The 24,479-nt window shown below is 52.9% G+C and overlaps 3 protein-coding genes across 7 annotated transcripts; 2 read left to right on the forward strand and 1 right to left on the reverse strand.

The window, feature by feature from the left end:
• Positions 1–277: 277 nt before the first annotated feature.
• FOSB (FosB proto-oncogene, AP-1 transcription factor subunit) lies at positions 278–6,535 on the forward strand (the record flags this gene model as incomplete). Of its 4 annotated transcripts, XM_081030935.1 has the most annotated exons (5): positions 278–403; positions 2,320–2,640; positions 2,875–2,982; positions 3,972–4,127; positions 4,268–4,400. In XM_081030935.1, the coding sequence occupies 5 exons, from the start codon at positions 278–280 to the stop codon at positions 4,268–4,270; spliced, it is 714 nt and encodes a 237-aa protein (XP_080887061.1). In that variant the 3' UTR covers positions 4,271–4,400. The 4 variants fall into 4 exon arrangements, with proteins under 4 accessions (XP_080887061.1, XP_080887058.1, XP_080887059.1 ...); XM_081030932.1 differs by having other exon boundaries at positions 3,972–6,535; XM_081030933.1 differs by lacking the exon at positions 278–403 and adding an exon at positions 1,953–2,164 and having other exon boundaries at positions 3,972–6,535.
• A 4,518-nt stretch (positions 6,536–11,053) lies between these two features.
• On the reverse strand, positions 11,054–20,194 carry RTN2 (reticulon 2). Of its 2 annotated transcripts, none has more exons than XM_081032013.1 (10): positions 19,926–20,194; positions 18,266–18,310; positions 17,678–18,142; positions 17,309–17,572; positions 14,895–15,102; positions 14,436–14,574; positions 14,228–14,297; positions 14,056–14,102; positions 12,829–12,887; positions 11,054–12,554 (listed from the first exon to the last, which is right to left on the reverse strand). In XM_081032013.1, the coding sequence occupies exons 1-10, from the start codon at positions 19,957–19,959 to the stop codon at positions 12,473–12,475; spliced, it is 1,413 nt and encodes a 470-aa protein (XP_080888139.1). In that variant the 5' UTR covers positions 19,960–20,194; the 3' UTR covers positions 11,054–12,472. The 2 variants fall into 2 exon arrangements, with proteins under 2 accessions (XP_080888139.1, XP_080888140.1); XM_081032014.1 differs by lacking the exon at positions 19,926–20,194 and adding an exon at positions 18,767–19,122.
• Positions 19,958–23,162, forward strand: PPM1N (protein phosphatase, Mg2+/Mn2+ dependent 1N (putative); the record flags this gene model as incomplete). The annotated part of the gene is given in 9 exon segments (XM_081031518.1): positions 19,958–20,135; positions 21,230–21,384; positions 21,386–21,789; positions 21,791–21,998; positions 22,664–22,781; positions 22,859–22,875; positions 22,879–22,911; positions 22,913–22,968; positions 23,053–23,162. Coding segments are annotated over 9 exon segments (1,251 nt in total). The 3' UTR covers positions 23,135–23,162.
• Positions 23,163–24,479: the final 1,317 nt, after the last annotated feature.

Consider the following 24,479-nt stretch of genomic DNA (forward strand, 5'->3'; position numbering starts at 1 on the left):
GCAACCTTCCCACCTCCCTGGGTCCTACCGAGCCTGGACTTTCAGGAGGCACAGCGGCATCTTGTGGGGGCTTGGGCACCGCAGAGGAATTGCACAGAAACTTTGCCATTGTTGGAGCGGGACGCTCGCTGCCCCGACCCCGAATTTTCCCGGACAGCGCACTTTGGGGGCGCGCTCGGCTCACACCGGACTCATACATTTCTTCCCCCACCCGGCCATAGCCTTGGCTTCCCGGCGACCTCAGCGTGGTCACAGGGGCCCCCCTGTGCCCAGGGAAATGTTTCAGGCTTTCCCCGGAGACTACGACTCCGGCTCCCGGTGCAGCTCCTCACCCTCTGCCGAGTCTCAGTATCTGTCTTCGGTGGACTCCTTCGGCAGTCCACCAGCTGCCGCCGCCTCCCAGGTAAGTTTTAATGGTTTGGGGTACTGCTTTGTGGGGTTTAATTTTTTAAGTCAAGAGTGGAACGAGCAATCTCCCCACCCCTAATAAAGACGCGTCAAAACCCAGGATCTGCGAGGGATTAGGCTCACAGCGCACTTTGCAAACTGCAGTCAGGATTTCTTTGCAATTGGTCGTGTGCGTGGAGTGCAGGAAGGGAACGCAGAGAGATAGCTTTGGGGGTGGAGAGAAACCACTCCGTTCAGTGCAACGTGTATGCGGTAGCAAGGTTGAGAACTTTTAGCTGGCTCCGGGACTGTCCCGGACCTAGGTCCCCAACCTGCAGCTAGCGCGGTTAGGCAAGTGAGACAAATCCCGGGGAAGCTTCCAGTAGCCTCTTCCCTTTACCTCCTCCACTGGTGCGCCCACTCCGGCGCCCGGTAGCCCTCTATTCTGCGGAAACGCGGGCCTCGAACCCTCGGCTGCGCTGCCTCCGCCTTCTGCGCGGAGACGTAACGGGGGACCCGTGCGTAACGGCTGACGCGCTGGAATCCTCCGTCTGACGCGGGGCACGCACGGCGCGCGGCGCCCCCTTCGTCCGCCCCGCCCCTGACGTCCCGGGAGCGTTCTATTTTGGAACGCCGGGGCCACGTTGCTAAGGGAGGGGGCAGTCCAGCGTTCCGATTGGCCACCCCGCTGAGGGCTTTGGCCAATCAACTTCCCCTTCCTATTTGTAGAGTGCAGTTCCCTTCCTCCTCTCTGTCCCCGGAACCCGTGGTTCCTCCGCGCTAGGGTCCTTTTGCGGGCTTCTAGAGGCAGAGCGAGGGGATTCCTGTCGCGACAGGAGATACCTTCTGCGACGCAATGGGTCCGCGAGGACCTATCGGGGATCCCCATCCCTCTGCTCAAGGGGACAGAGGATGTCTGTGGGCCGGGGTTTCTTCGGGAGATATGGTGACCGTCATCCTCTTCTCCAGGCACACAGGCACACTCCCACTCCCTGCGCTACGGACGCCCGGTTCCTCCCGGGAGTCCGACGACAGGACCAGAACCGTTAAGTCTAGGAGAGGCAGCCAGGTGGTCTCCAAGAGCCCCACCTCCTCTGGGCTTCCAGAGCGTTGATTGGCTAGCCGGCCAGCCCATCCCTCACCACGCCCCCTGGGAGAGTAGTTCAGCGTTCTGAGCAGTTCTAGGATTCCATTTAGGGGTGGGGGGAGATGAGCGCTGCTTGGGCTTGGGGGCTCAGGACCTACACCATTCCCCCTCCTCTACAGTCTGAGGGGGCCCGGGTCGCCACTTTTCTCTACCTGTCGGTCGACCGTAACCTGTCACTGTCAGCCTCACTCTGGAGAGAGAAAATTACTTGAAACGTTGTTCTAAACTCCTAGGCCCGTCCCCCAACACCCTTTTAACTGGGACCCCCACCCCTGCATGGGGGTCTCATGGACCTTCCAATCGCTCATCCCCTCGCTCAGAGGGGTGTGTGTCTGTGTGTGAGTGTAGAGGAAGGCTTGGCCTAAGGCCTCTCCCTCTCCCTCCCCTTGCCTCTGGTGTGGGGGTGGGGAGTTGTGGCTGTGTGTGTGGCTGTGACTCCGTCCCGGGGGTTCTGTCACCCGGCTGTGTCCAGCCTCCTCCCCACCCCCCCACACCTAAGAGTCACCATCCCGGGGTGTGATTCACCACCCGCTGGAACCGTGCAACCTTTCCCCGAGGAAGAAGGAGGAGGTAGAAGCCAGTTGAGCAGAGATCCTCTCATTAACCACTGCGTCACGGTGTAGTGGAAGGGTGGGTGTTGTGGCTTTTTGCCTGTGACACACAGATCCACACCCGCTCACCCTGTGCTCACTCACGGGGTCGGTGTGTGTATGTGTGCTGGGTGTGTGTGTGTCGGTGTCTCTGTTTGTGTGTCTACGCCTGTGTGTGTATGTGTCACCCTGTAGGAGTGCGCCGGTCTTGGGGAAATGCCCGGTTCCTTCGTGCCCACGGTCACCGCGATCACAACCAGCCAGGACCTCCAGTGGCTCGTGCAACCCACCCTCATCTCTTCTATGGCCCAGTCCCAGGGGCAGCCACTGGCCTCCCAGCCCCCGGCCGTCGACCCCTATGACATGCCTGGAACCAGTTACTCCACGCCGGGCATAAGTGGCTACAGCAGTGGTGGAGCTAGTGGCAGTGGTGGGCCTTCCACCAGCGGAACCACCAGCGGCCCTGGGCCTTCCCGCCCGGCCCGAGCCCGGCCTAGGAGACCCCGAGAGGAAACGGTGAGTAAGGGGCATCAGAACTTGGTCTGGGAGGAGGAAGCAAGAGAGGCAGGAACTTTCTCACTGTTGGGGTGAGGGACCTCTAAGGCATCAGTGCTGCAGAAACCCTATCATCCTTGCCACAGTCAGTGAGGAGTCTGGCTCCTTGGGGTTCTGGAAGAAGATGACGTTCAGGATGGGTGGAGAAGGTACACAGTGTCCCCAAACCTCATGGCCTCTGTCTCCCCTATTCAGCTTACACCCGAGGAAGAGGAGAAGAGAAGAGTTCGCCGGGAACGAAACAAACTTGCAGCAGCTAAGTGTAGGAACCGTCGGAGGGAGCTGACTGACCGACTCCAGGCGGTAAGAATGGCCCCTGGGGTGGGGTGAGTGTATGCAGAAGGGGGTCTCTTTCACCATCCTGTATCACCCCTCACCTGTGCCCTTATCCTGGGCTGAGAACCAGAGGTTCCACATATGGCACTAGGTACAGGTGTGGCCAGAGGGGGTAACCCTGTGCACACTTATGTGCACTTATGTGGACTTCTGGACATTCCCTGCCCTTGTTTATGACCCCCCACACACACACCACTCCCCTGGCCCTTAGTTCCTCCTGAGAAGACATATGAGGGACCTTTAATAGAAGGGAGCTCCAGGCATTTCTCCCTTTCAGTCTTGGGCAAGCTATTACTCATTTTGCCTCAGTTTCTGCATCCCTTATCAAATCTCTCAGGTTCCTTTTAGCTTTAACATTCTGGAGAGTCTATGAAACGAAATCCTCTTATCCTATGTCAATTCCCCACCACCTGCCCCAACTACCCATAGTTTTCTCAAACCATGGGCTGATGATGTATGCCAAGGCTTCCTCCCTTTTTATGCCCTCCCTCAGTCTGAGTTTCCTACTTTAGACTTGCGGGGTGACCTGCTGCCCCTAGAGGAACCTTGGCAAATTTTGTACCTCCCTGCACTACCTAGTTTCTTCCCTGGGAGGCAGAGGGGGCAGGTAACAGAGATGGCATTAAAAACATATAACAATCATTAATTCATTCAACAAACCTCTGAGTGCCTCCTGCAACCAGAGACTTCCATGTGTGCCTGGCCGCCTCCCAAACATCCAATGGACAGATGGGGAAACAGGCTCCTAGAAGGCAAGACCCTGGCCCCAAGTGCAATAGCACACAAGGACTCCATCTCAGCGGGTCTTTCCTATCAGTCCAGAGCTGGCTTCCAGCCCTGGGCCTCGGCACCAAGTTTAGGGGAAATGGCTTCCGTAACCACCCACCCTCTCTAGTCGCTCACAGTCTTTTTTCTCCTTCCTCCCTCTTCTCCATGACTTGGCCACCGGGGCTCAGGAGACAGATCAGCTGGAGGAAGAAAAGGCAGAGCTGGAGTCGGAGATCGCCGAACTCCAAAAGGAGAAGGAGCGTCTGGAGTTTGTGCTGGTGGCTCACAAACCCGGCTGCAAGATCCCCTACGAAGAGGGGCCCGGGCCCGGCCCGCTGGCGGAGGTGAGAGATTTGCCGGGGTCAGCATCCACTAAGGAAGATGGTTTCAGCTGGCTGCTGCCGCCCCCGCCACCACCGCCCCTGCCCTTCCAGACCAGCCAAGACGCAGCCCCCAACCTGACAGCTTCTCTCTTTACACACAGTGAAGTTCAAGTCCTCGGCGACCCCTTCCCTGTTGTTAACCCTTCGTACACTTCTTCGTTTGTCCTCACCTGCCCGGAGGTCTCAGCGTTCGCCGGCGCCCATCGCACCAGCGGCAGCGACCAGCCTTCCGACCCCCTGAACTCGCCCTCCCTTCTTGCTCTGTGAACTCTTTAGCCATAAAGCAAACAAACACACAAGGGAGAGAGATTTGGAAGAGGAGGAGGAGTAGAGAGAGGGGACAAGACTAAGCGGGTGTGTGGCCTCCCTGCCTCTCCTGTTTGACTCTGCCGCCACTATCATCTGACAGGAGAACTTTGTGTTTTGTGCCACCTATTGTTTCTGTGGCCTGGGGAGGCCAGAGCGCTGGTGACTTTGGGGACGGGGTGGGCAGGGGATAGACACCCCTTGGCTGCCTGTTGGTCCTCTCACTTCAACCCAATCTCTGGGGATGGGTGGGTGGGGAGTATGCCCACCTGTGGGCTGGAAGGAAAAGGGTTCTGGCAGTGGGCTGTGGGGTGGGCTGCAGTCCTCTCTAGAGAGGCCCAGCAAGGAAGTGCCACAGAGCCCACAACACCCACCCTTCAGGGGGGGGTGACTAGGCTGGTTTTCCCTGCTCCCCAGACCGGAGCTTCTTTATCCAACATTTCCATGTGGTTAGATCCTCCTCTGAATTGAGCCCCCCTTTAAAGGGAAGTTGATGTCCCCTTATCATAATCTTCCCCCCACCCAGACTTAGTCTGAAATGTGAACCTCCTTCACTGACCGTCCAGCCAGTCCCTCCCCGCAAAACCGGCTCTGGTTGAATTGTTCACTTCCTAAGGATCCCCTCACATTCAGCCCCAGCCCTCCTGGATGATTACAGTATTAGTCCAAGCCCACCCTCTTCCCTTGCTGGCCTTCCTTGTTGGGCCTCTCTGATTCAGGCAGCAGGGGGCGCTGTGATGCCTGTCCTGCTGGAGTGTTTATACTGTGAAATGAGTTGGCCGGTTATGGGGTGGGGGGAGCCGGGTGGGACAGAACTCTTCCGGAGGGATTGTGCCCCCCATTCCCCAAAGCCTTTCTTTGGTCTCCCCTCCCCCCATCTGCTTCCTTCCTCCCCTCAACAGAGAGTTAGACTCAAGGGGTAAGAGACTCGAGAGGGGTGTGACAGTTGTCTGTGTGGCCTCTCTCTTCAGGACCCCCAGCCTCCAGCCCTAGCCTTTTTCTGTAAGGCCTGTCACCCTACCCTGGCCTAGGACGCCAACTTCTCCCTCTTCTTGGCACCCCCACCTCCTTTCTAGAAAGGGAGTAAGGGGGGCGTGCCAAGGAGCCCGACATTTTCCCGGAGATTTAAAGGCTGAGGCTTTGGCCCCCGACACCCAATATTTTTGGACTGGCAAACTCGAAGGGGCTGGGTTCCTGGGATCCCAGCTTCCCCTCCCCGTTCCCCCAGCCTCGAATCTTGGTTTTGGCTCCCTCACCCCGCGTTTCCTTGTGCTTCACTTCATGAGAATTTTATTGTGAAGCAAATCGATATTTTTTAATATCGGGTGACCAAGTCGCCCTCGTGCTGCATGGAGAACATTCCACGTGCCCTGTCCCGTGCCTTCCCACCCTGAACCCAGACCCCTCCCGTTGCTGTTTATCCCTTTCCTGGTTCCCGAAAGGCACTTATATCTATTATGTATAAATAAATATATTATATATGTGTGTGTGTGTTTGTGTGTGTGTGCGCACGTGTGAGTGTGTGAGCGCTTCTGCAACCTTGGCCTAGGTCACATTGGCCCCCAAAGCCATGCCATTGAATTGGAAACACTGCTTCTGGAAACTTTGAGGCAGCCTGTCTCTCCTGCTGTCTCTATTGGCCTGTCTCTAGCTGTCTCTTTTCTGATTGTCTTGGCCCTCTGGTTGTTTCTGGCAGTCTCTGGCTGTCTCTTTGACCAGCGTCTTGCCCCCTTGGCCTATTTTTCTCTGACCATTTCCATCTGTTTCCTTTCTGACTGTTCTAAATCTTCCAGCTGCCTTCTGACTCTGGGTTCTTTGGGGACATGATATTTTATTTTTGTGCGTAAGCCTGAGAGATCATAGATTTTTCAAATCTGTATCTTTGAGAATTCTGGGTGCGAGTGTGAGACTGTGAGCAGGGCCTGCCCCTGCCGACCACAATTTATTGAACCCCCAATCCCCCACCCCATTCTGTATTTGTGATTCTCTTTTTGTATTTTGCACCTGACCCCGGGGGTGTCTGGGGCTGGCTGGCACTGGGCCGCTACCCCCCCCCCCATGGTTCTACACTGTCGCCAATAAAGAGCTCTTAAAAATGCATCCACCAAGCCTCAGGATATATTTTCTTCTGACTCCTATCACCTGCCTTCCTTTCAGCATGAGAGAGTGAGGTTAGATTGCTGAGGCGCTGGAACTCCTACTAGTGGATCAGCCTACAGCAGGATGGAAGAAGGCTAGATAGTCAGGAGGACTTCCTAGAAAACAGGTTGTTCCTGCTCCTAGAAAAAATGATCTATGAAGTGCGTGGTGCTGAAATGCTAAAGGGCCGTGGAGGTTCCTGGTGAGGGAGGAACCTTTCCTAGACCATGTATGCTCTGAACAAAACGTATAAAGAAAAGTAGAGAATTTTACAGAATGTATTCTAGTTTATTGAAGATTAAACCCAGTAGCGTGTCCTCAGAATTATATGAACCACAAAAATAGGAATCGCTTTTTTACAGTAAAGATGAGTTTCCTTTTGCTTTCCACAGGACCATTTCTGGGTTACTAATATATTGGGGCCAACCAAAGATCGACTAAACCAAAAATATTGTCTCTTTGTGAGTCAAAAGATACAGCTTGGCCATCCCCCTTATAAAATCCAAGCCCTCTCTTATTTGCATAACAGCAAGCACTCTGGGAATTGAAGTGATGGTCCGGAGGTCATTTAAATGCCTTAGGACCATAATGAACTAGCAGAGGAAGTTGTTATGATGGAATCACTTAATTTATTAATTAATTTACATTTTTTGCTGAGTACCTACTGTGTACCCAGCCCTGTGCTGGACAGTGGTGGGGACACTACAGGAACTGAAACAGCCCCAGGCTATCCCCTCCTAGGGTTCACACTCCAGTAGGGGACACAGACCTGTCCCCAGTCAGGGGTGATCCAAAGTGGGCAGGATTAGGAAAGTCCGTGGAGCCGAGTGGGAGTATCTAACCTGGTTTGGAGTCAGGGAAGACTTCTTGAAGGAGGGGACAGTTAAGCTGAGTCCTAGAGGATAACTAGGAGGTACATTAGGTTGGTGCAAATGCTATTGCGGTTTAAAAGGTTAAAAATAATTGCAAAAACCGCAATTACTTTTGCACCAACCTATTAGAAGAGACTAGAAAAAGACTGAGGTTGATGAAATAGTGAGTTCAAAGAGCTGTTTGTGGAGAGAGGGCTTGAAACATTGAGGAAGCTAGAGGTTCATGGTGGCTGGGACAAAAAGTGCAGAGAAAGAGATTAGCAGGGACCAGATTCTGCAGGCTTCAATTCCAGAGGAAGAGTTTACATCTTCTCTTGAGGACACTGGGGAGCCATGGCAGATTTGGGGCACAGAAGGGCAGGGACAGGTTTGTGCTTTAGTAAGACACCTCTAGCCTTCAGGTTGAGAGTAACTGGGAGACAAAGCGGCAAGAAACCAGGGAGGCTAGGGTGGGGACACTGGAGAGTGAGGGGGGCCTGGAACAGTGCCAGCGCTGTGGGAGAAAGGGAGGAGGGGGAGTATTCAAAAGTCATACAGGAGGTAGAACAGACAACACTTGGTGAGCAGCTAGCTTGGGAAAGACAGCACAGGGCACTGGTAAAACAGCATGGACCAGAGGTCTGAGAGCTTGGGGTTGGAGGTCCTACCAAAGTTGGCTGACCTTGGACAAGAGACTTCATCTTTCTGAATCTGTTTTCTCAGGTGCAAAATGGGGCTTTTGTGAGGAGTCAGTGAGCTCGTGTGTACCAGCGCTGAGCACAGAGTGAAGGTACAGTTATCGCCATTATTTGAGTCACCCTGATCCCCAGCCAGGAATATTCCCTTCGCCAACCCCACCTCCCACCCGCTGCTGGCTAATCCTTTCTCATCCTTCAAGTGCCTCCTCAGATGTTACCCTGACACCCTACCTGAAATCGGGTCTCCTTAAGGATTAATTGGCCTCATATGATCTGTACTTTCCTTTCCAGTAGTCATCAGCTTTCCAATTAATCGTGTAATTAATGATTTGTCTGCTCCACTGGACTGGAAGTACCATGAGGCCAGGGCCGGGATTGCCAGTCACCATTGTGTCCCCAGCACCTCCCAGTTCAGAGACGGGCTCGGAGCAAATACTTGAATGAGTGAATGAATTAATGAACAAAGGAATACATATTGGACTGGTAAATAAAGTACATGCGTAAAGGGGATCAAATATATGGTGATGGAAGGAGAACTGACTGCGTGGTGAACACACACTGTGATTTATAGATGATACAGAATTGTACACCTGAAAGCTATGTAACTTTACTAACAATTGTCACCTCAATAAACTTGAATAAAAAACAAAAAATAAAAAATAAAGTACATACGTGATTAAATATATGAGTGAGCAAATGACTGAATGAGTAAGTGAAGGGGAGAAATCCAGCATAATTCTCAAACCAGATATCCTAGAACTGGGAGTGTGGATGAGTTTTTCTTCATCTTTAGGCATTGTCTTTGATATTCGCGGAAAAGGTGTAACCACTGGAAGAGACCTGCATGGTGGGAGATAAACTGCTATGCAGAAGGCTGCAGCGACCTTTCATTGACCGGCGTCAACACACACTCGAATGTCCATTCGAGGGGTGAAAAAGAACCACGCGGAAGTCGCCCGAAAGGTGGAATTGAACCACTCTGTCGCTAGACAGCTACAGGTTTGAAGCCTGCACCCCAGACCACTGAGGATCATCCGGGCGGAACTTAAGCTCCCCCATACAAGTATATAAATCTCTAAAATTTGTATCTTTTACACTTATGGTTTTATAGTTTGACAGGATGTAAGATTGTTCATTTCAATATTTACATTTTCCCAGTCGTTTATTATGGCATATAGCTCTCCAAAGTGTTATATTTGTCTCGCATGATATGAACCATCTTCGCTTTGGAAACAGTCTTATTTGCATAGCGCCGCGCATTCTGGGAAATGGCTCCAGCGACCCTGGCCCACTCGCCTGTAGCTGTCACATTTTTCCAAGTGAGAAAACAGTTTTTTAAAAGAAGATACTCATAATTCGGCCTTCGGTAGCCCCTTCTCTGAAAAATTCGAATTTGAGTGAGTGGGTTCCTGCTAGAGTCTGGTTTAACCAATTCCCGGAGGCCTCGGTGAGCAACTGTAGGGCTGGTGCGACACCTGCTGTTCTTTTGTGGAACTACAGCGACCCACGGAGCCCTACGTTCAAATATTTATTGAGCGCCTACTGAGTCCCAGGCACTGTCCTAGGTGCTGGGGATGACAGAAATTCTGCCTTAATTCACCTGAGACACTAGAGTTCATCCATTTCTGCACCTGAATTTTATGGCCGGGGAAACTGAGGCTTAGAAACGGATAGTACTGTGCTCCGCTTCACAAAGCCTCCCTCCCCCGGGGGAATTGAACCTGTGCCATAATAATTATTACCACAAAGGTGATCCTTTAATATCCTAAGTCAGTGATCCTTTGACAACAATATCATTCCCTGACATGAAACTTTTCCATAGCTCCCATATCAGAACTCTCACCACCGCCTTACAATCCCTATAATCTAGACCCTTTCACTCCTCTGAACCCATCTCCTATTCCCCTCCTCATATTCTTGACTTCCGGCATAAAGGTCTTCTGCTACACACACTAGGCATACTCCCTTCTCAGGGCCATTGCGTTTGCTGATCCCCTTTGTCTGAATCTCCTTTCCTTCACATGCTCATATGACTCACTGCCTCCCTTCACTCCGGCCTCTGCTCGAATATCACCACTTAGTAAGGACTTCCCTGACCACCCAGTTTAAAATAGCAAGTCCTGTTACTCTATCTCCTTACCCTTCTGGCCTTTTCTCCATCGCCCTGATCACCGCCTGCCATATTCTATGTCTATTTGTTTACTCTCTGTCTGCTCCCACTAGAATATTAGTTCCATGAAACTGTGGACCTATGTTTTGGTTTATTTCTGTGTGCCTATTGCCTAAAACAATGCTTGAGCACACAGCAGATGTTCAGTAAATGTTTGTAGGATGAATGAAAGAATATTCTTACTATCATTTTCTGAACCCGTTTCCCCATCTGGAAAGTAAGACTAGCACAACTGATTTCGCTGGAGGAATGGTAATGAGAAGCTAGGTATAAAAGTCTGGCATGAGGCCAAGCAACTGGGGGGCACTCAATAAAGGTTAAGTCAGTCTATAACCTGTTTCCTGCCTGTGGGGGGCAAGGATGGGCTTGGGGGGCTTTAGCCATTCCTGGACCCATAAATCCAACCAGTCCCTCTTCTTTCATTCTTTGATATAGACAAATGGACACTTTGTCTTATGGAAAATGTGAATAAAAAGATCTTTAGGAAATTTTGCTCTTTTTTAATTTGGAAATTTAAAATAGAGTCTCTGCTTGGCAAATCCAGGTTCAAGAGAAGCCCCTGAGCTCTGTTTCTTTTAGTTAGATACCTACTTCTAGGCAATCCCGATATACAAATTCTGGGGCTGTAACTACTCCTCCTATAACTTCGTTCTCTATCTCCTAAAATGTAATGTGCAATGCTGGAGGCAAGTGAAATGATTGTAGGTGACGCACAAACATTTTAAATGAATAGTTTTGTGTTTATTTTTACCGTTATCTTCTCTTTCTGGCAAGCGATACCAACTTCCTTAGTGGTGAAGTAATATTTCCTTTAAAAAGACATTTTTTTTTTAATAAACCGATTTAAAGAAAAGTATTAGGTAAATAGCTGAACAGGTGATATAAAGATCAAAAGGCTCGTGAGGGAATGACTGAGATTTGGGAAAGCACATTATAGATGACAATACCGGCTTCTGTTTGCTGGACATTTATTATATGCCGAGCCCGTTTGCCAACAGCTTTACATGTAGGTATGGTTACAGCGACACTTTTCCGTTTGAGGAAACAGGCTTCAGGAGGTGAAGTCGCTCAAGGTCACACAGCCAGCAGGTAGTGAAGCTGGGATTCAAATCCAAGTTTGTGGGTCTTTAGACCTCATGGTCTCTCTGGACCTCAGGTTTCTCCCTCAGTTTATAGTTTAGGAACCTGAGGCCCAGAGAGGCCATGATGGTCCCAGGGCAATTGGAGCGAAGTGGGTGGATGACAGACGTTTGGGAGATAGAAGAGACATGGTTTCGGTATTGAGTAGATGTGGGGGTGAGGGAATGGAAGTCCAGAGCCAGACCTGGGTCTCAGGCCTGGTGACCATGTGGGCAGAGAGGACATCCCTGAGTTGGAAATCAGGTAAGACAAGTAAGAGGTTTGGGTATGTTTGCAGGGGCAGTCATTCAGAAGGCAGTTGGACACAAGAGTCTAGGACGCTGGTGAGATGGCCGCATAGCAGGCAGTGTAGGAATAGACTAGTGGTGTCTGCCTTGAGCACAATATGGAAGGGGGCTGCCAAGTCTTGGTTAGCTCTGGTATGGGCAGTCTCTTACCGTCCTCCCCTCAATCATTTCATAATCTAAACAGATGGTTGATGGGGCTTCTTCTGCAGAGATGGGGAAGGTTCCTCCTTGAATGTCACATAGGTGCTTTTCGGTGAAGAAAGGTGAAAGCTGGAGGGGGCTGGAAGCACAAGAAGCTTTGGGTTTTTCACAGAAGTCTTTATTACAGTGTAAATCCAAGCTCAGGCCTCCCCTGGGCCCCATGCAAAGCCCCCGCGTTGGGGCTAGTGGCGTCCCAGAGACACCAACCCCTCACAGCGCCTCCAGCGGGCCACGTAAGTACAGGGCGGGTGCCCTAGCTAGGCAACTACAAGCCCCAGCAGGCTCCGTGGCCAAGGTGCCTCGTCTTTCCTGGACTCCTAGAGCAGAGCCTCATGGGAAATGTAGTCCTGGCCGCTCAGGCAATTTGCGCAAACTCCCTGGTGTGAGTGATCCTGACACCCGCCAGGAAATGGCTCAGGCCGAGGCGGGAAGAGGGCGGGGATGGAAGGGTGGTGGCGGAAGGCAGAGGGTTGCAGGGGTGGGGGCAGGCGTCCCGCAGGTAGAGACACCCTTTTCATTCAGCTTTGGCTTTGGATCCGGAGACTGCAGCTGCTGCTGAGGCAAGGGCTCCGGTCCCTGGGATCTTAGCTCGAATCCTGAGGGAGAAACAGGTGGAGTCAGGAGGTGGGGAAAGAGGGTCGGTATCTGAAAACTGAAGGGAAAGCTAGATGGAGGAACTAGCTGAGTGCCCCAAGCCAGCCCCGGCCCTCCACCTAATGGCCTGCGTGGGAATTGTTTGGCACCCTTCTTCGAGAAGGGGGCATTCAGCCTCAGGATATTTAAGGACAGAGAATGGTGGTGGTGGTGATGGGGGGTAGTTCCCAAGTTTCCCTCTTCCTCATCGCATCCATTGCCCCACTATGACCTTACTTAGCTTTGATGTGGCTCAACTGATTGGTCACCAATCCCACGTACTGGTCGATCTGGGCCTGGGGAGACCAACAAGGGGTGAAAGGAGAGATTAGAGGGGGTTCCTCTGCCTAATTCAGGAGGCTGCTTCCTCCCTAACCTCCAAATCAGGAGTTGGGGGGAGTGGCCCACCACTCCACTTTCAACTTGAAACCTAATAAAATACCCTTGGAACTCAGAAATTCAAGCTGCAGTGTCAGTCGGGCCATGCTCTGTGTGGGGAACGATGTCAGGCAGACACACAAGAATTTGCTAGTGAGTCTGTGTCCTGGGCATGACTGTTAATCTTTGAGTGGTGCGTGGGGGTGTGTTTAGGGGTCTGGTGAGGGTGGAGAGCATTAGTGTTGGCTGTCATTGATTTGAATATTAGTTTAATTCAGTGTTAGTTGACTTTGAGGACTCGGTGATTCCAGCAGTGAGGAAGTTAGAACTATGTCTCTGGCAGGCACACGTATCATTTGGCTCTCGGCTGTACTGGAAAAGGGAACGTCAGTCCATCTGTCTGTCTCTGGATAGGATATACGTCACTTGACCTGGTTTCCGTCAGTGTTTTGGGCAACAATCATCCACCTGATTTTCACTGAGATGCCAGTCTCTGGCAGTTTCAGTCAGTACACCTGTTTGGCTGGGATAGTGTCCATCAGACCCAGACTATGTGTAAGGATAGATGGCAACAGTCTGTCCATATGTCTGTCCCTAACAGGAATATGTGTTTATCAGTCTCCGGTGGTATCAGGGGGAGAAGGCATTCAGCTGTCTCCTTGTTTCTGGCTAGGACGAGTGTTGTTCCGTTTCAGGCAATGTCGGGGAAAGACTGATTCTCTATACCTAGTACAGTGTGTCAGACCTCGGACCCACTGTCAGGGAGAAGCATCAGTTAGTCCACCTGCCTTGGGTTGGGGCACGGCAGTCAGATCCGGGCTCTGTCAGGGGACACCAATCACACAGCCTGTCTTTGGCTGTTGAAACATATTAGTTACACTCTAGCTGCATCGAGGTGGAGGCAGCAGCCAGACCACCTGTGCCTGGCTGGGACACATGTCAGTCAGACCCTGACTCTTTCAGGGGTGGAAACACCAGTTGGTGCTTCTGTCTCTGGCTGGGACATCCGTCAATGGGACCCTGACTGTAGAGGGTAGGCCACCCATGTTTGGCTGAAATACTGCCAACTGAGGCTGTCATACTCACCTGGTGCTGCCGATACAGCAAGGGGACGGTGAATAAACCAATCACTCCTGTGGGCACAGAGACAGGGATCAAGGTTCTCCCAAGAGATTAACAGTTCCATTTAGAGCCCTGTCCCCCACCAACCCCAATGACCCACCTCCTCACCCAACGCCCCACAGTCTTCCCAGCTCACCCAGAATGAGAAGAGTCAAACCATTGAAGACGGCACCCACGAAGGTCAAGATGTAGAATAGAAGGGCCAGCTGGGGGGGAGGGTCAAGGTCAGCAGAGCCTACAGGGCATTCCCCAGGCTGTGAACTTACCCAGAAATGACCATCCTACCCCCAGGGGCAGGAAGGTAAATGATGGGAACCCAGGAAGGAGTGGGGGATTCAGCGCACCTTGATGGAGTCCACGAGGTCTTCTACCAGGAAGAAATGCCGCAGCTGGGTAGCTGCAGAGACCACTTGAGAGGCAATCTGCTGGGACAAACGTTCTGTCTGTTCCCGGGTCAGGGTCAGGTCCACGTCCAAGTAGGTCCTGAGAGGACAAAAAGGTGTGAGGTGACTCAGTGGGTGGATGGGGCCCAGGCTGAGATGAGGGCAATAAATGGGGGTTGGGGCGAAGGCCAGGTGTAGAGGGCTAAGGTCAAGGTCAGGGTCAGTCTTTGGGATCAAGGATTAAGGGTAAGAGGTTAGGATCAGAGGTTACGGCTGGAAGTGAAGCATCAGACTAGTTTCAAGTCAGGGTTGGGATCCGGTTGGAGTCAGAAAGAGAAATAGGATGGGTCGGGGCCAGGATCATGACTCAGGGTCAGCACTAGCATCTCGACAGTCACGGTTAGGGGCCTGGGTTCTCACTGAAAGGGGTTGGCACCGTCCCCCCGGTGCACAGCATGCAGCACTTTTCGGTAAACCCTGAGAGAGATGGTGCCACAGAGCAGCAACAGGGCGACATGGGCTGCCACAGACACAATGCTAAAGTGCAGGAGGCACAGCAGAGAGACCATGAGGCCTGTGAAGATCACTCCTGATGTCCTCGTGTCCTTCCAGTACAGCAGGTCCACCACTGTGGAGGAGGCAGGCAATCAGGCTGGGGTTGGGACCTGGCCGGGCTGACCTCTTGACCTCCCATTTCCTGTCTCAGGGCTGAACCATGACCCCGTGACACACCTCTCAGCCTGAACCTGATCTCCAAAATTTTAGTTGTCTTCTTTTATTCCGTGTTTGCCTCCCCTCTTTTCTAACTAGAAAACTCAAGTCAAGCATCTAGCAAGTTCCCTTAATCTTACTCTTCCCCATAGATTACGTGTGGACACAATTTTTGGTCATGATTTATGAAAAATGGCATCATAGATACACTTTTCTACATCACGCATATCTCCCTCTACTTTCCCTCCTTGAATTCCCTGCTAGTCATCAGGAATAGCTCTTAATTTATTCTTTTTAAAGGCACCATGATATTCTGTAGTGTGGCTACACCATCATTCATTTTAGTCAACTGTGTATTGTTGAACCATTCACTTTGTTTCCTATTCTCCTTTCCCCAACAGTGCCACAAGCATCGGCCTTCTACATATATTCTTACCTCCTGGAGGTTCTATTTCTGAGATTGAATCCCAGGGGTGGAATGTCATAAATATTCCCAGATTGCTTACTCGCAAGACTGTAACAATTTTTATTTCCATGTGCAAAGTGAAAGTGATCTTTTCCCAGCATCCTGCCCAGCAATGGGTGTTATCGTTCATTTTATTTTTGGCCAATCTGACAGGTGTGAAGTGGTATCTCCTCGATACCCCTACCAACACATTTTTCTCAGTCCTAAATGTGTTAATAACACCATCCTCCTTCCTAAGCGCTAATTCAAATTTCTAATCCTTTTCTGAGACCCTAAACTCACCTCCCAAGCCCAACCCGAGTCCTGATTAGTGACCTTCCCATTCCAGCATTTCATCTCATCCATCTAAACTTTAGTAGCCCTCCCAATAATCCGCTCCCATTTGAACCCTGAACCAGGAGCCCAGTAGTACCCTTCCATTTCTTTCCAGACGCTCTCCAAACTCTAACCCATCCCGACCGGTCCTCTTCAGAGTCTGATTCCCCTCTGACTTCTGTATCCTCCCTATATACACCTTCCCATCTACCTCCAGGTAGGGCAGGCCTCCCCTCCACCCCAAAGCACAGGGCCCTGCCCTGCTCCCCGAGGCCCGCGCCAGAGGGTGGGGGAGGGGCCGGGTCGCCTGAGGCGGGGGCTAAGTTTAGGCACGCTGGGGGGAGGGGGCCTGGCCTGCAGCTGTGCTGGCGCGTCCTGCTCCTGAGTGACAGCACCGCCTGGGCCTGAAGATGGGGGAGGGGCCTCCCTGCTCTTAGGCCCCAAAGCCCCATCCTGGGGGGAGAGGGCACCCCACGCTCCCTCCACGCCCTCCCTAGACACCCCCAAAACCCCCAGCCCCAGTCTGCAGCTCTAGGGAATCTGGGACCAATATGAGACATCCCCCCACAGAGAGATAACGAATCTGGATCCCTTTCCGCTGTCCCCCAGCTCCCGTCCCAGCCCGCCCCGCAATCCCACCTTTACTCCCCATCTCTGCTCCGAGTGAGAGGCTGTGGACACCGCTGCTTCTCGGGGATTTCGCCCACTTCAGTGGAACCCCGAGGGAGGGAGTGGCGGGGCGGGCCCCTTTGTACCCAGCCAATGGCTCTCCATAGAGGTGGGGTCACTTCCAAAAAGGGGTGGCTCTCTTTGTAAACAGCCAAAAGCAGTGATGCCTATAACCAACCCTTGGCCGTTCGGGAAGGCTGAGAGTATTTTAAAGTAAGGCGGGGTCTATTTGCCACCGGTTAATTGATGCAGTCAGGGAAGAGGAGAGTTTTTAAAAGGCGTAGAGTTTACTTATAAATGTCCCATGGCCACATCCAGAAGAGAACCTTATTTCTTCAGGGATTTGGCCTGTCCAAAATCAGTCTCTAGGGGGAGGACTCCAAAAGAGGGATTTTTTTTTAGCAATCAGCCAATCCTAATGCTCGCAGGGGAGCTAACTTCTCAAGTGGCGAGAGGGTGGTGGGGGGGACTAGTATATAAAAAGAGCCAAGGGCAAACTTAGATTAAAGGGAACATTTTTTAAAGGGCGGAGTTTATAATGTCTAGCCAACAGCAATACCTCCTCCCTTCTCCATTCTCCTTGTTCCTTGGCGAGGTTGGTTGGTCCCTTTAAATTGGCAATCCTCCCACCCTTGCTGTGGTCCAAAAGAGCATCTTCACTCAAGCAGTTTACCTAAAAGGTGTAGTTCCAATGTGAATTCTGATTGGTCCGTGCTATCGAGGCATTGCCCAGTGATTGGCTCCCGCTCCAGCTGCCCCCAAGGCTCTTGCTCTTCCTCTTCCTCGTCCAGCGAGGGCTCATCAGGCCAAGAGTTTGAATCCCGGGATTCAGGTGGGGTTGGAGTATGAGTCTGGGGGGTCCCAAAGCCAGGAATGGGCTGTGCAGTCAGGACTTCGGGCTGGGAGGGCTGAGCGAGTCCGAGTTGTAGGTCCAGTTCTGGCGCGTTAGAGAGATAAGGCAGTGAGATTTCACCTTGGAGGTGCCCTGCAAAGATACCACCCACCCCTGGTGAGTTTGGTCCCAGTACCTCGGACATCTCACCTTTCCCAGCCTCTGATCCGTTGGGCTCCTCGTCTTCCAGCGGGGTGGAACTACTGGTGGCGGAGTCCTCCGGCTCCCCGGCTCCCGGGGCCGCCCAGCCCAGCTGGCCCAGCTGGAGCCCCAGGTCCTCCAGTGGACGCTCAGCCCGAGGGGCAGTGTCAGGGTCACCGCGGCGCCGGGGCTCCGGGGACTGGCTCAAACTGGGGATGCTCTCCAAGCTGTCGCCCAGGCCAGGTTGCAGGGGCAGATCTCGCGGTTCCGAGACTGAACGGCCCTGGGGCCGGGGGCGGCGCGCAGCTGAATCCCGGCGCGCCCCGGCGCCCACCACGCCGCCGTCAAAGGCGATGTAGGAGAAGGTCAGCTCCCTGGGGGTGCTCCAGTCCTGGGACGTGGTTTCTTCCTCGTCGTCCTCCGAGAATTCCCGGGCTGTATGCAGCTCCCGAAAATCCGAGTCGTCGTTTCCTCCTTTAGTGAGCAAAGGAGGGCGTTAGCTCCTCCAAGCAGGACCCTGACCCACTCTCCTCAAACCCCCTACCTAGCTGTGAGTCCCCATCAAGTCTCACTCTCACATCCTTGCCCTCCATTTACCTTCCGTGGAGTCAGGGGTAGAGGAGGCTGTAGAGGGAGCTTCTTCTGCGAGAGGGAAAGAATCGAAGATTCTTAGAAGCTTAGACTGTCTGTTGGAGTCACTGAAGTGTGCCAGTCCTGGGAACTTGGATGGTCCGAATTAAGGAATCTTTAGAATGTCACTGCTCAGTCTTAGAAGTTCAAATCCAAGAACCTTAATCTTAGACTCTTCAAATTAGGATTTTTTAGGTGTCAGTTCATTCTTTTAACAACCATTTATCGAGCCTATGTACCAGGCACTGTTTTAGACCCTGAGGATACAACTGCGAACAAAACAGACAAAAATCCCCGCCCTCATAGAGCTTACACTCTCTGAGGGAGACAATAAACAAATATATGGTGTTGGGTGCTAAGCGTGTGGAGAAAAATAAAGCAGGGTAAGGGAAGAGAAAGTGAGAGGGTGTTATTTCAGACAGGGTGGTCAGAAAGACTTCTCTGATAAGGTGACATCTGAACAGAGACGTGAATGAAGTGAGGAATCCATGCAGATATATAAAGAAGAGTCTTCCAGGCAGACGGAAAAGCTCAGTGTAAAGGCAACGAGGCAGGCACTGTTTGGAACATTTGAGGAACAGAGAGGTGTGAAGGTGTGACTGGAGCTGAGTGACTGAGGGGAAGGGGGTGGGAGATGAGGGAAGAGAGACAAAGTAGGGGGGAGATCATGTAGGGCCATCCTTTGTAAGCTGAGGTAAGGACAGTATCTTAGAATGTTGAGATGATACTCTAAAATGTGGAAATAACAATTTTTAGAATTTTGGCATCTGGACTCCCCAGATATGCAAGTGGCTAGATCTGAAAGTGTTGAAATCCCCAGCTGTCAGAACCATGTGCGTGTGGGACAGAGAATGTTAGGCAAGGATTGTTAGAGCCCTAGGCTCAGAGATCGCGAGGATTAGACACGGCGTTCCCAATTGTAGAATCTAGCCCCTCAGAGCTAGCTTTGGGCTTTGCCTAGTGGAGATGCCCAACACCGTTTGGAAATTGAAATTTGACGCCCCACACCCCTACCTCATTTCCTCAGCTGGAGAATCGGAGGCTGGGAGTCAGAGGCCCTGAACAGAGTGGGTCTCCTCCAGGATTACTAATAATCAGTGGTAAAGCCCACTAAGGACCCAGGAGTCTTGGCTCCAACCCAGGGATGGCTGTTTCCCAGGGACAGAAGGTTGGACATTTTGGGCGAGGTCTAGGCTGCCTGTGAGTCAGGGCAGAAAACAGAGGTGGGATGCGAAGGTGGGTGATGGGGGTATCAGACTCCTCTTCTCCACCATGGCTCTACCCCTCCATTGAACTGCCCTCCCCGCCGCTGCGGCCAGCACCAGGGCGAGGGGACAGCTCCCCGCGAGTGTCCTCATCCTCCGGCGGGGGCCGCAGCACATCCCAGCTCCCAGCGCGCCCCACGCCAGCTATCTCAGTGCCCCCCAATCCGCCCGGTCTCACTCAGGTCCTTTGGGTCAGCTCGCCCCCAGCTCGCCGCTGGATCGCGGGGGGAGGGGAGAGCTTTCTTTGTCTCCTCTGCCTCCTCCCCCATCCCGGCTCTCACACGGCCGGACGAGAGGATTCCGGGGAGGAGCCTAACCGGGCCTCTGAGACCCACACCAGGCCCGAGTCTCCCCCTACTCACTGCAGTGGGCGAAGACCGGCAGGACCTGCCCCATGGCCCCCCTTGGGCCTGCATCGGGACCCCCGCCCACTCCGGCCACGCCGCTCTGGGCCTGGGGCCGCGAGCACTCATCTCCGCCGCGCCCACGACGCTGCCGCCATCCTCGCCGCCTCCTCCTCCTGGTCTGTTCCAGCAGCAGTCGCCGCCGCCGCCGCCGCCGCCCTCAGTTCGGTTCGGAGGGGGCGGGCGGGGCCGCCGTGGGGAAGGCACTGCAGCGCGAAGCTGGGGGCGGGGGCAGAGGAAAGCGGGGCGGAACCTGAGCGAGGGCAGGGGGCGGGGAACACACTGGGGCTCACGTTGAGGGCGTGGCTTTTCTACTAGAGGGGCGGAGCTAGAAGAGTAGGCTAAGGGGCTGAGAAGGCTTGGAGGGCTGTCAGAAGAAGTGGGGTGACGCTCAGGGTAGGGTGAAGACCTCTGGGAGAGAATGGTGAAGGTGCCCAGGCGGAGAGGATGGGGGCGAGGATCTCAGAGTAGATTGGGGCTAGAGGAGGTATTGAGAAGAGGATATAAAGATTCAACTTCTCTGAGGTGGGATCTGAGTCTAGATTCTCAGAGGGAGTGAAGAGGGGCGGGAAGAAAGTACCCAGAAAGTCTTGAGACAAGGGGAGGAGCTCACACGTGGGTGGAGCTTAAACCAATTTAGAATTACGTATCAGAGAGTTGGGCGGGGCTAATCAGACAGGAGCTAGAGGCGAGGCCAGACTACGAACATTATACGAAGCTGAGGCTGTAGACTTGAATGGGTGGGCAGGATCTGGAAAAGAAGCTGCAGTGAAGGGGGGCGAGACCCAGAGGGGAGGGGTTGAACCAAAAAAATAACGGATTGAAAGATTTTTGAAAACGGGGGCGGGACCACTGAAGTGGGCGGAGCTTGGACCTAGCCGGGCTGGGGACTGGAAGCCAAGAATGTAGGGTTGAGAACGCGGATTATAGAGTTCGTGTCCTTGCTTGTTCTGTGACTCAGTTTCTTCTTCGGTAAATCGGAGATGAGGATGTAAAATAATGGGAAATGCTAGTTTGCTACTATTGTTTTTCCCTGATCCTGATCCCAAAACTCTCTTTGAAAGTGCAGGAGAGAGGAGACACAGGAGTCCAATCTCTTCTAGTGACTTGACTTGACTGCAGGTCAAGGGCATAGGAAGGAGATTTCGGAGGTTTAAAATCTCACAGTAGAGGGAGGGGCAGGTGCAGAGGTGGACTTTTCCTGATCCTAGGGTCAAAGGTGGTGGGCCTTGCCGGTCTGCTCGAGTGTCTTCTCTGACCAGCTCGTAAGGAAAAGGAGGCGGAGGAGGAGGAGAATGAGGAGGGACGCAGAGCTCCGTCCGGGCCTCGGTCCCTCCAGGACGCACCACGTTGTGCCCAGAGGCGGCACAGGGGGTGCGGCCTGCGCTTCCCGGCGAGCGCAGCGCAGGGCTGGCGTATGCACATTACGCTTGGCTCGCACTACCTGGGCCGCCCCCCCCCCCCCAACATGGGCTTTCTCCGCTGTCCTCGAAGGCCACGGTGGGGCGCGAGCCTCTCTCTTTGGCGCGCGCCACCTGCGGGGCCACGTGCTGGAGGCGTTGGGCCCAGGTCCTGGTGAACCGCAGGGCGTGTGCTGGGCGCTTCGCCTCGCCTTTTTGAGTGCAGACGCACGCCTCCGCTCGCTCTGGCCCCACCGCGGTGGCGTTGCTCATCTTCCCGAGCTTTCTGTACCAGGCGCCGTGGCGTTCAGCACCGAGGACCGTAGGCCCCCTTCGGAACGCGAGCACATCTATGACTTGGGTGGCACCATCTGCCGCCGACGCCTCGAGGGCTCTCTGACAGTGTTGAGAGCACTAGGAGATTGCCTATAAAAAGGCTCCTGAAAGGCCCCCCGAGCTGCAGCTCGTTTCCGAGGAGCCTGACGTGACCGTCCTGGAACGGCGGGCCGAGGATGGCGTGTGGGACGCGATGTCTGGAGTGGACCTGGAGGGACTGGTGGCATCACGCCTCTGCTTGGGCCTTGCCCCGGAGCTTCTCTGCGCTCAGCTGTTGGACACGTGTCTGTGCAAGGTTCTGGGGGCAGGGCTTGGGACCACTGAGGGGATGAACATAAGGGATTTAGGAGGGAGGAATTTTAATGAAAGGCTAGAGTAAAACTAAAGGAGAAAATAAATTAAAAAAAAATAAATAATAAATTAAAAAAAATTTCATTAACAATTGTCACCCCAATAAATAAATTAAAAAAAAAAAAACTAAAGGAGAGGTTTAGGCTCCACGAAAAGGGTGTGGCCTGATGAAGTGGGGAGGGGCCAAATATGGAGAGGGTGGAGCCTGATGGAGGCCTGGAGGCAAGATGGCCAAGTGAGGTGTTAGATGAGTGGGAGGGATTTAAGAGAAAGGGCATGGGTCGGCTCTGGGACACAGGAGTGGGTTCTGGGGTATTAGTACCTGAAGCAGGAGCAGCTAAATAGCAGAGTGGGAGGGGCTTTGGAGAAGGGGCGTGGTTCTCTGATAGAGCAGGGTGAGAACAGTGAAGGGGCGTCATCTAAGGGATTGGTCCTAGTGAGAGGGATTGGTTTAGACTGGCAGATGGGCAGGACTTGAGAGAAATGGACAAAACCCAATTAGGGAAGGGAGCAAAAGAACACCGGGATTGTTGGGGAGCTCAGCTTCCAAGAGCATGGAGCCTTGTGCTGGGGCATTCAACCAGGTTCTCCTCTCTCCATCTTCTCTAGGGCAGCCTGGACAACATGACCTGCGTACTGGTCTGCTTCCAGGGGGCCCCAAGGCCTTGTGAGGAGGCAATCTGGAAGCAGCAAGCACTGGACAAAGCTCTGGGCTGCAGGGTCGCCGGTGGGCAAGCTTTAGGAGCTCAGTGGGAAGGGTAGTCGACAAGCAGGGCACCCGAGTAACTCTTGCCTCCTTCTCAGAATTGTGTTCCTCTGCCTAGGAGCCTCCCAGATTGAACACAATTTTCGAGACTCTGGTTGGCCTCAGAGGACATCCCGGATTTACCTCCTGGGGGAGGGTTGTACTACAGGTGAGTTAGGGTAGGATGAGGTAGAATGGGGAGAGGGGTGGCAGGAGAAGGGTCTCCTCCTGAGGGTCTTCCTCTGCTCTCCAGGGCCTCTGTCATCGCTGAAGGTTATTCTCAGCTCTGCCAGGCCTCAGGGGAGCACTGGGAGGTAAGGACCCTGTGTTCTTGAATGTTTCTCTTGGAAACATGTAATCCAGCACACCCTACCTTCTTTAGTGATGGGGAAATTGAGGCCAGAGGGAACAAGGGACTTGGTTAGTATATTAAAATAAATTCTCACTCCTGGCCTGAAGCACTGTTGGTGGGGAAGCAGAAGCACACTGTGCTTCCCCTTCAAGAAATGTGCCCCCAGCAATGTTCTGTAAAGCCCCATCATTCCAAGCACCACCGCCTCCATCCAAGAATAAGGCAGAAAAATTCAAGGAATGTTGCTAACCAGTCCCCAGGCCTGGATACACTGCAGACACTAGGTAATCTCTGAGGATGGTCTGGATCTTGGAGAGAGATTGTGAATTGGACCCAGATAGTTTGGGGCATTTGGAGATGTCCAAAGATGTGGTGGGTGAGGTATAAGGAAGGTATGTAAGGTGGGACTCAGGGGAAGTGGGAGGGAGAAAGCTGGGGCCAGCACCCAAAGGCCTTTGCATAGCAGAGAAGAGAGTTTGGTTATTCGCACTTGCAGGAGGGTTATTGTTGATAGTTCTCAGCAGCAGAAGGAGGTATTTGTGAGGGAAGGAAACCTAGTTCAACCTGGAAAAACAAAACAATTTCCTGGGCCATGTTAATTGAAGAGTTCAGGGACTTAAGGCATGACTACATCCAGTTGTCAGATGTAGTTTTATTTCCTCTGAGTTGGCTTCGTTCCCAGGCAGCGTCTCTTCATGAGGTAGCAGAGCGTTGCAGCTCCAGCCTCACATCCCCCAAGCCTCACATCCTCAATGGCGAGAATGTACCAGTTCCCCAGTAGGTGCAGCAGCAGTTTCAGGGCTGTTTCTCCTTGGCAGCACTGGGTCACATGTCTGCTCAAGTCACTGTTGTCTCTGATTTGCCAGGTGAGGGCCATATGTCCATTCTTAGTGCTTAAGGTTGGGATTCACTGCGTCCAAACTTGATGGTTTTAGAGATGGGGAATGGTGGTCCCTCAAAGAAAAATAGGAGTGATGCTTCCAGAATATAGAGGAGTAGATACTGAGAGGAAAAGAAATGTACTGTCTTACATTTTCTGTTACAGAAGGGGCAGAATGGGACTGGGAAGGCCACTGGCACTCATTCAAGCTCTGCCTTGGACTTGGAGGCCTGACAACTGTTGTCTTTTGGGGACCCTCTGCCCAGCTGGGGCCCCAACGGAACTAAGAAAACTCCCCTTCCCCAGTTACGGACCAGTGGAAGGAAGACGAGCCGATGGAGGAATCCCAGAATGCTTATTTCCCCTTCTCCTACTTCCCTGTCTCATAGTCTTATGAGGAGAAGTTCCTCCCACCATCAATGGGGAGGGAGAGGGGGAGGAAACCACA

The sequence above is a fragment of the Rhinolophus hipposideros genome, assembly GCF_964194185.1.
Source record: "Rhinolophus hipposideros genome assembly, chromosome: 21".
NCBI lineage: Eukaryota > Metazoa > Chordata > Mammalia > Chiroptera > Rhinolophidae > Rhinolophus > Rhinolophus hipposideros.

Excerpts from the sequence above, each read along its gene's own strand:
- RTN2 (XM_081032014.1), bottom strand. The coding sequence starts at position 18,977 with ATGGCCCTACATGATCTCCCCCCTACTTTGTCTCTCTTCCCTCATCTC. Across the intron at positions 17,573-17,677 it reads CGGATCAGAGGCTGGGAAAG|AACTGGACCTACAACTCGGA; the intron begins GTGAGATGTCCG and ends CTAACGCGCCAG. Across the intron at positions 15,103-17,308 it reads ATTGGAACTACACCTTTTAG|TGGTGGACCTGCTGTACTGG; the intron begins GTAAACTGCTTG and ends CCTCCTCCACAG.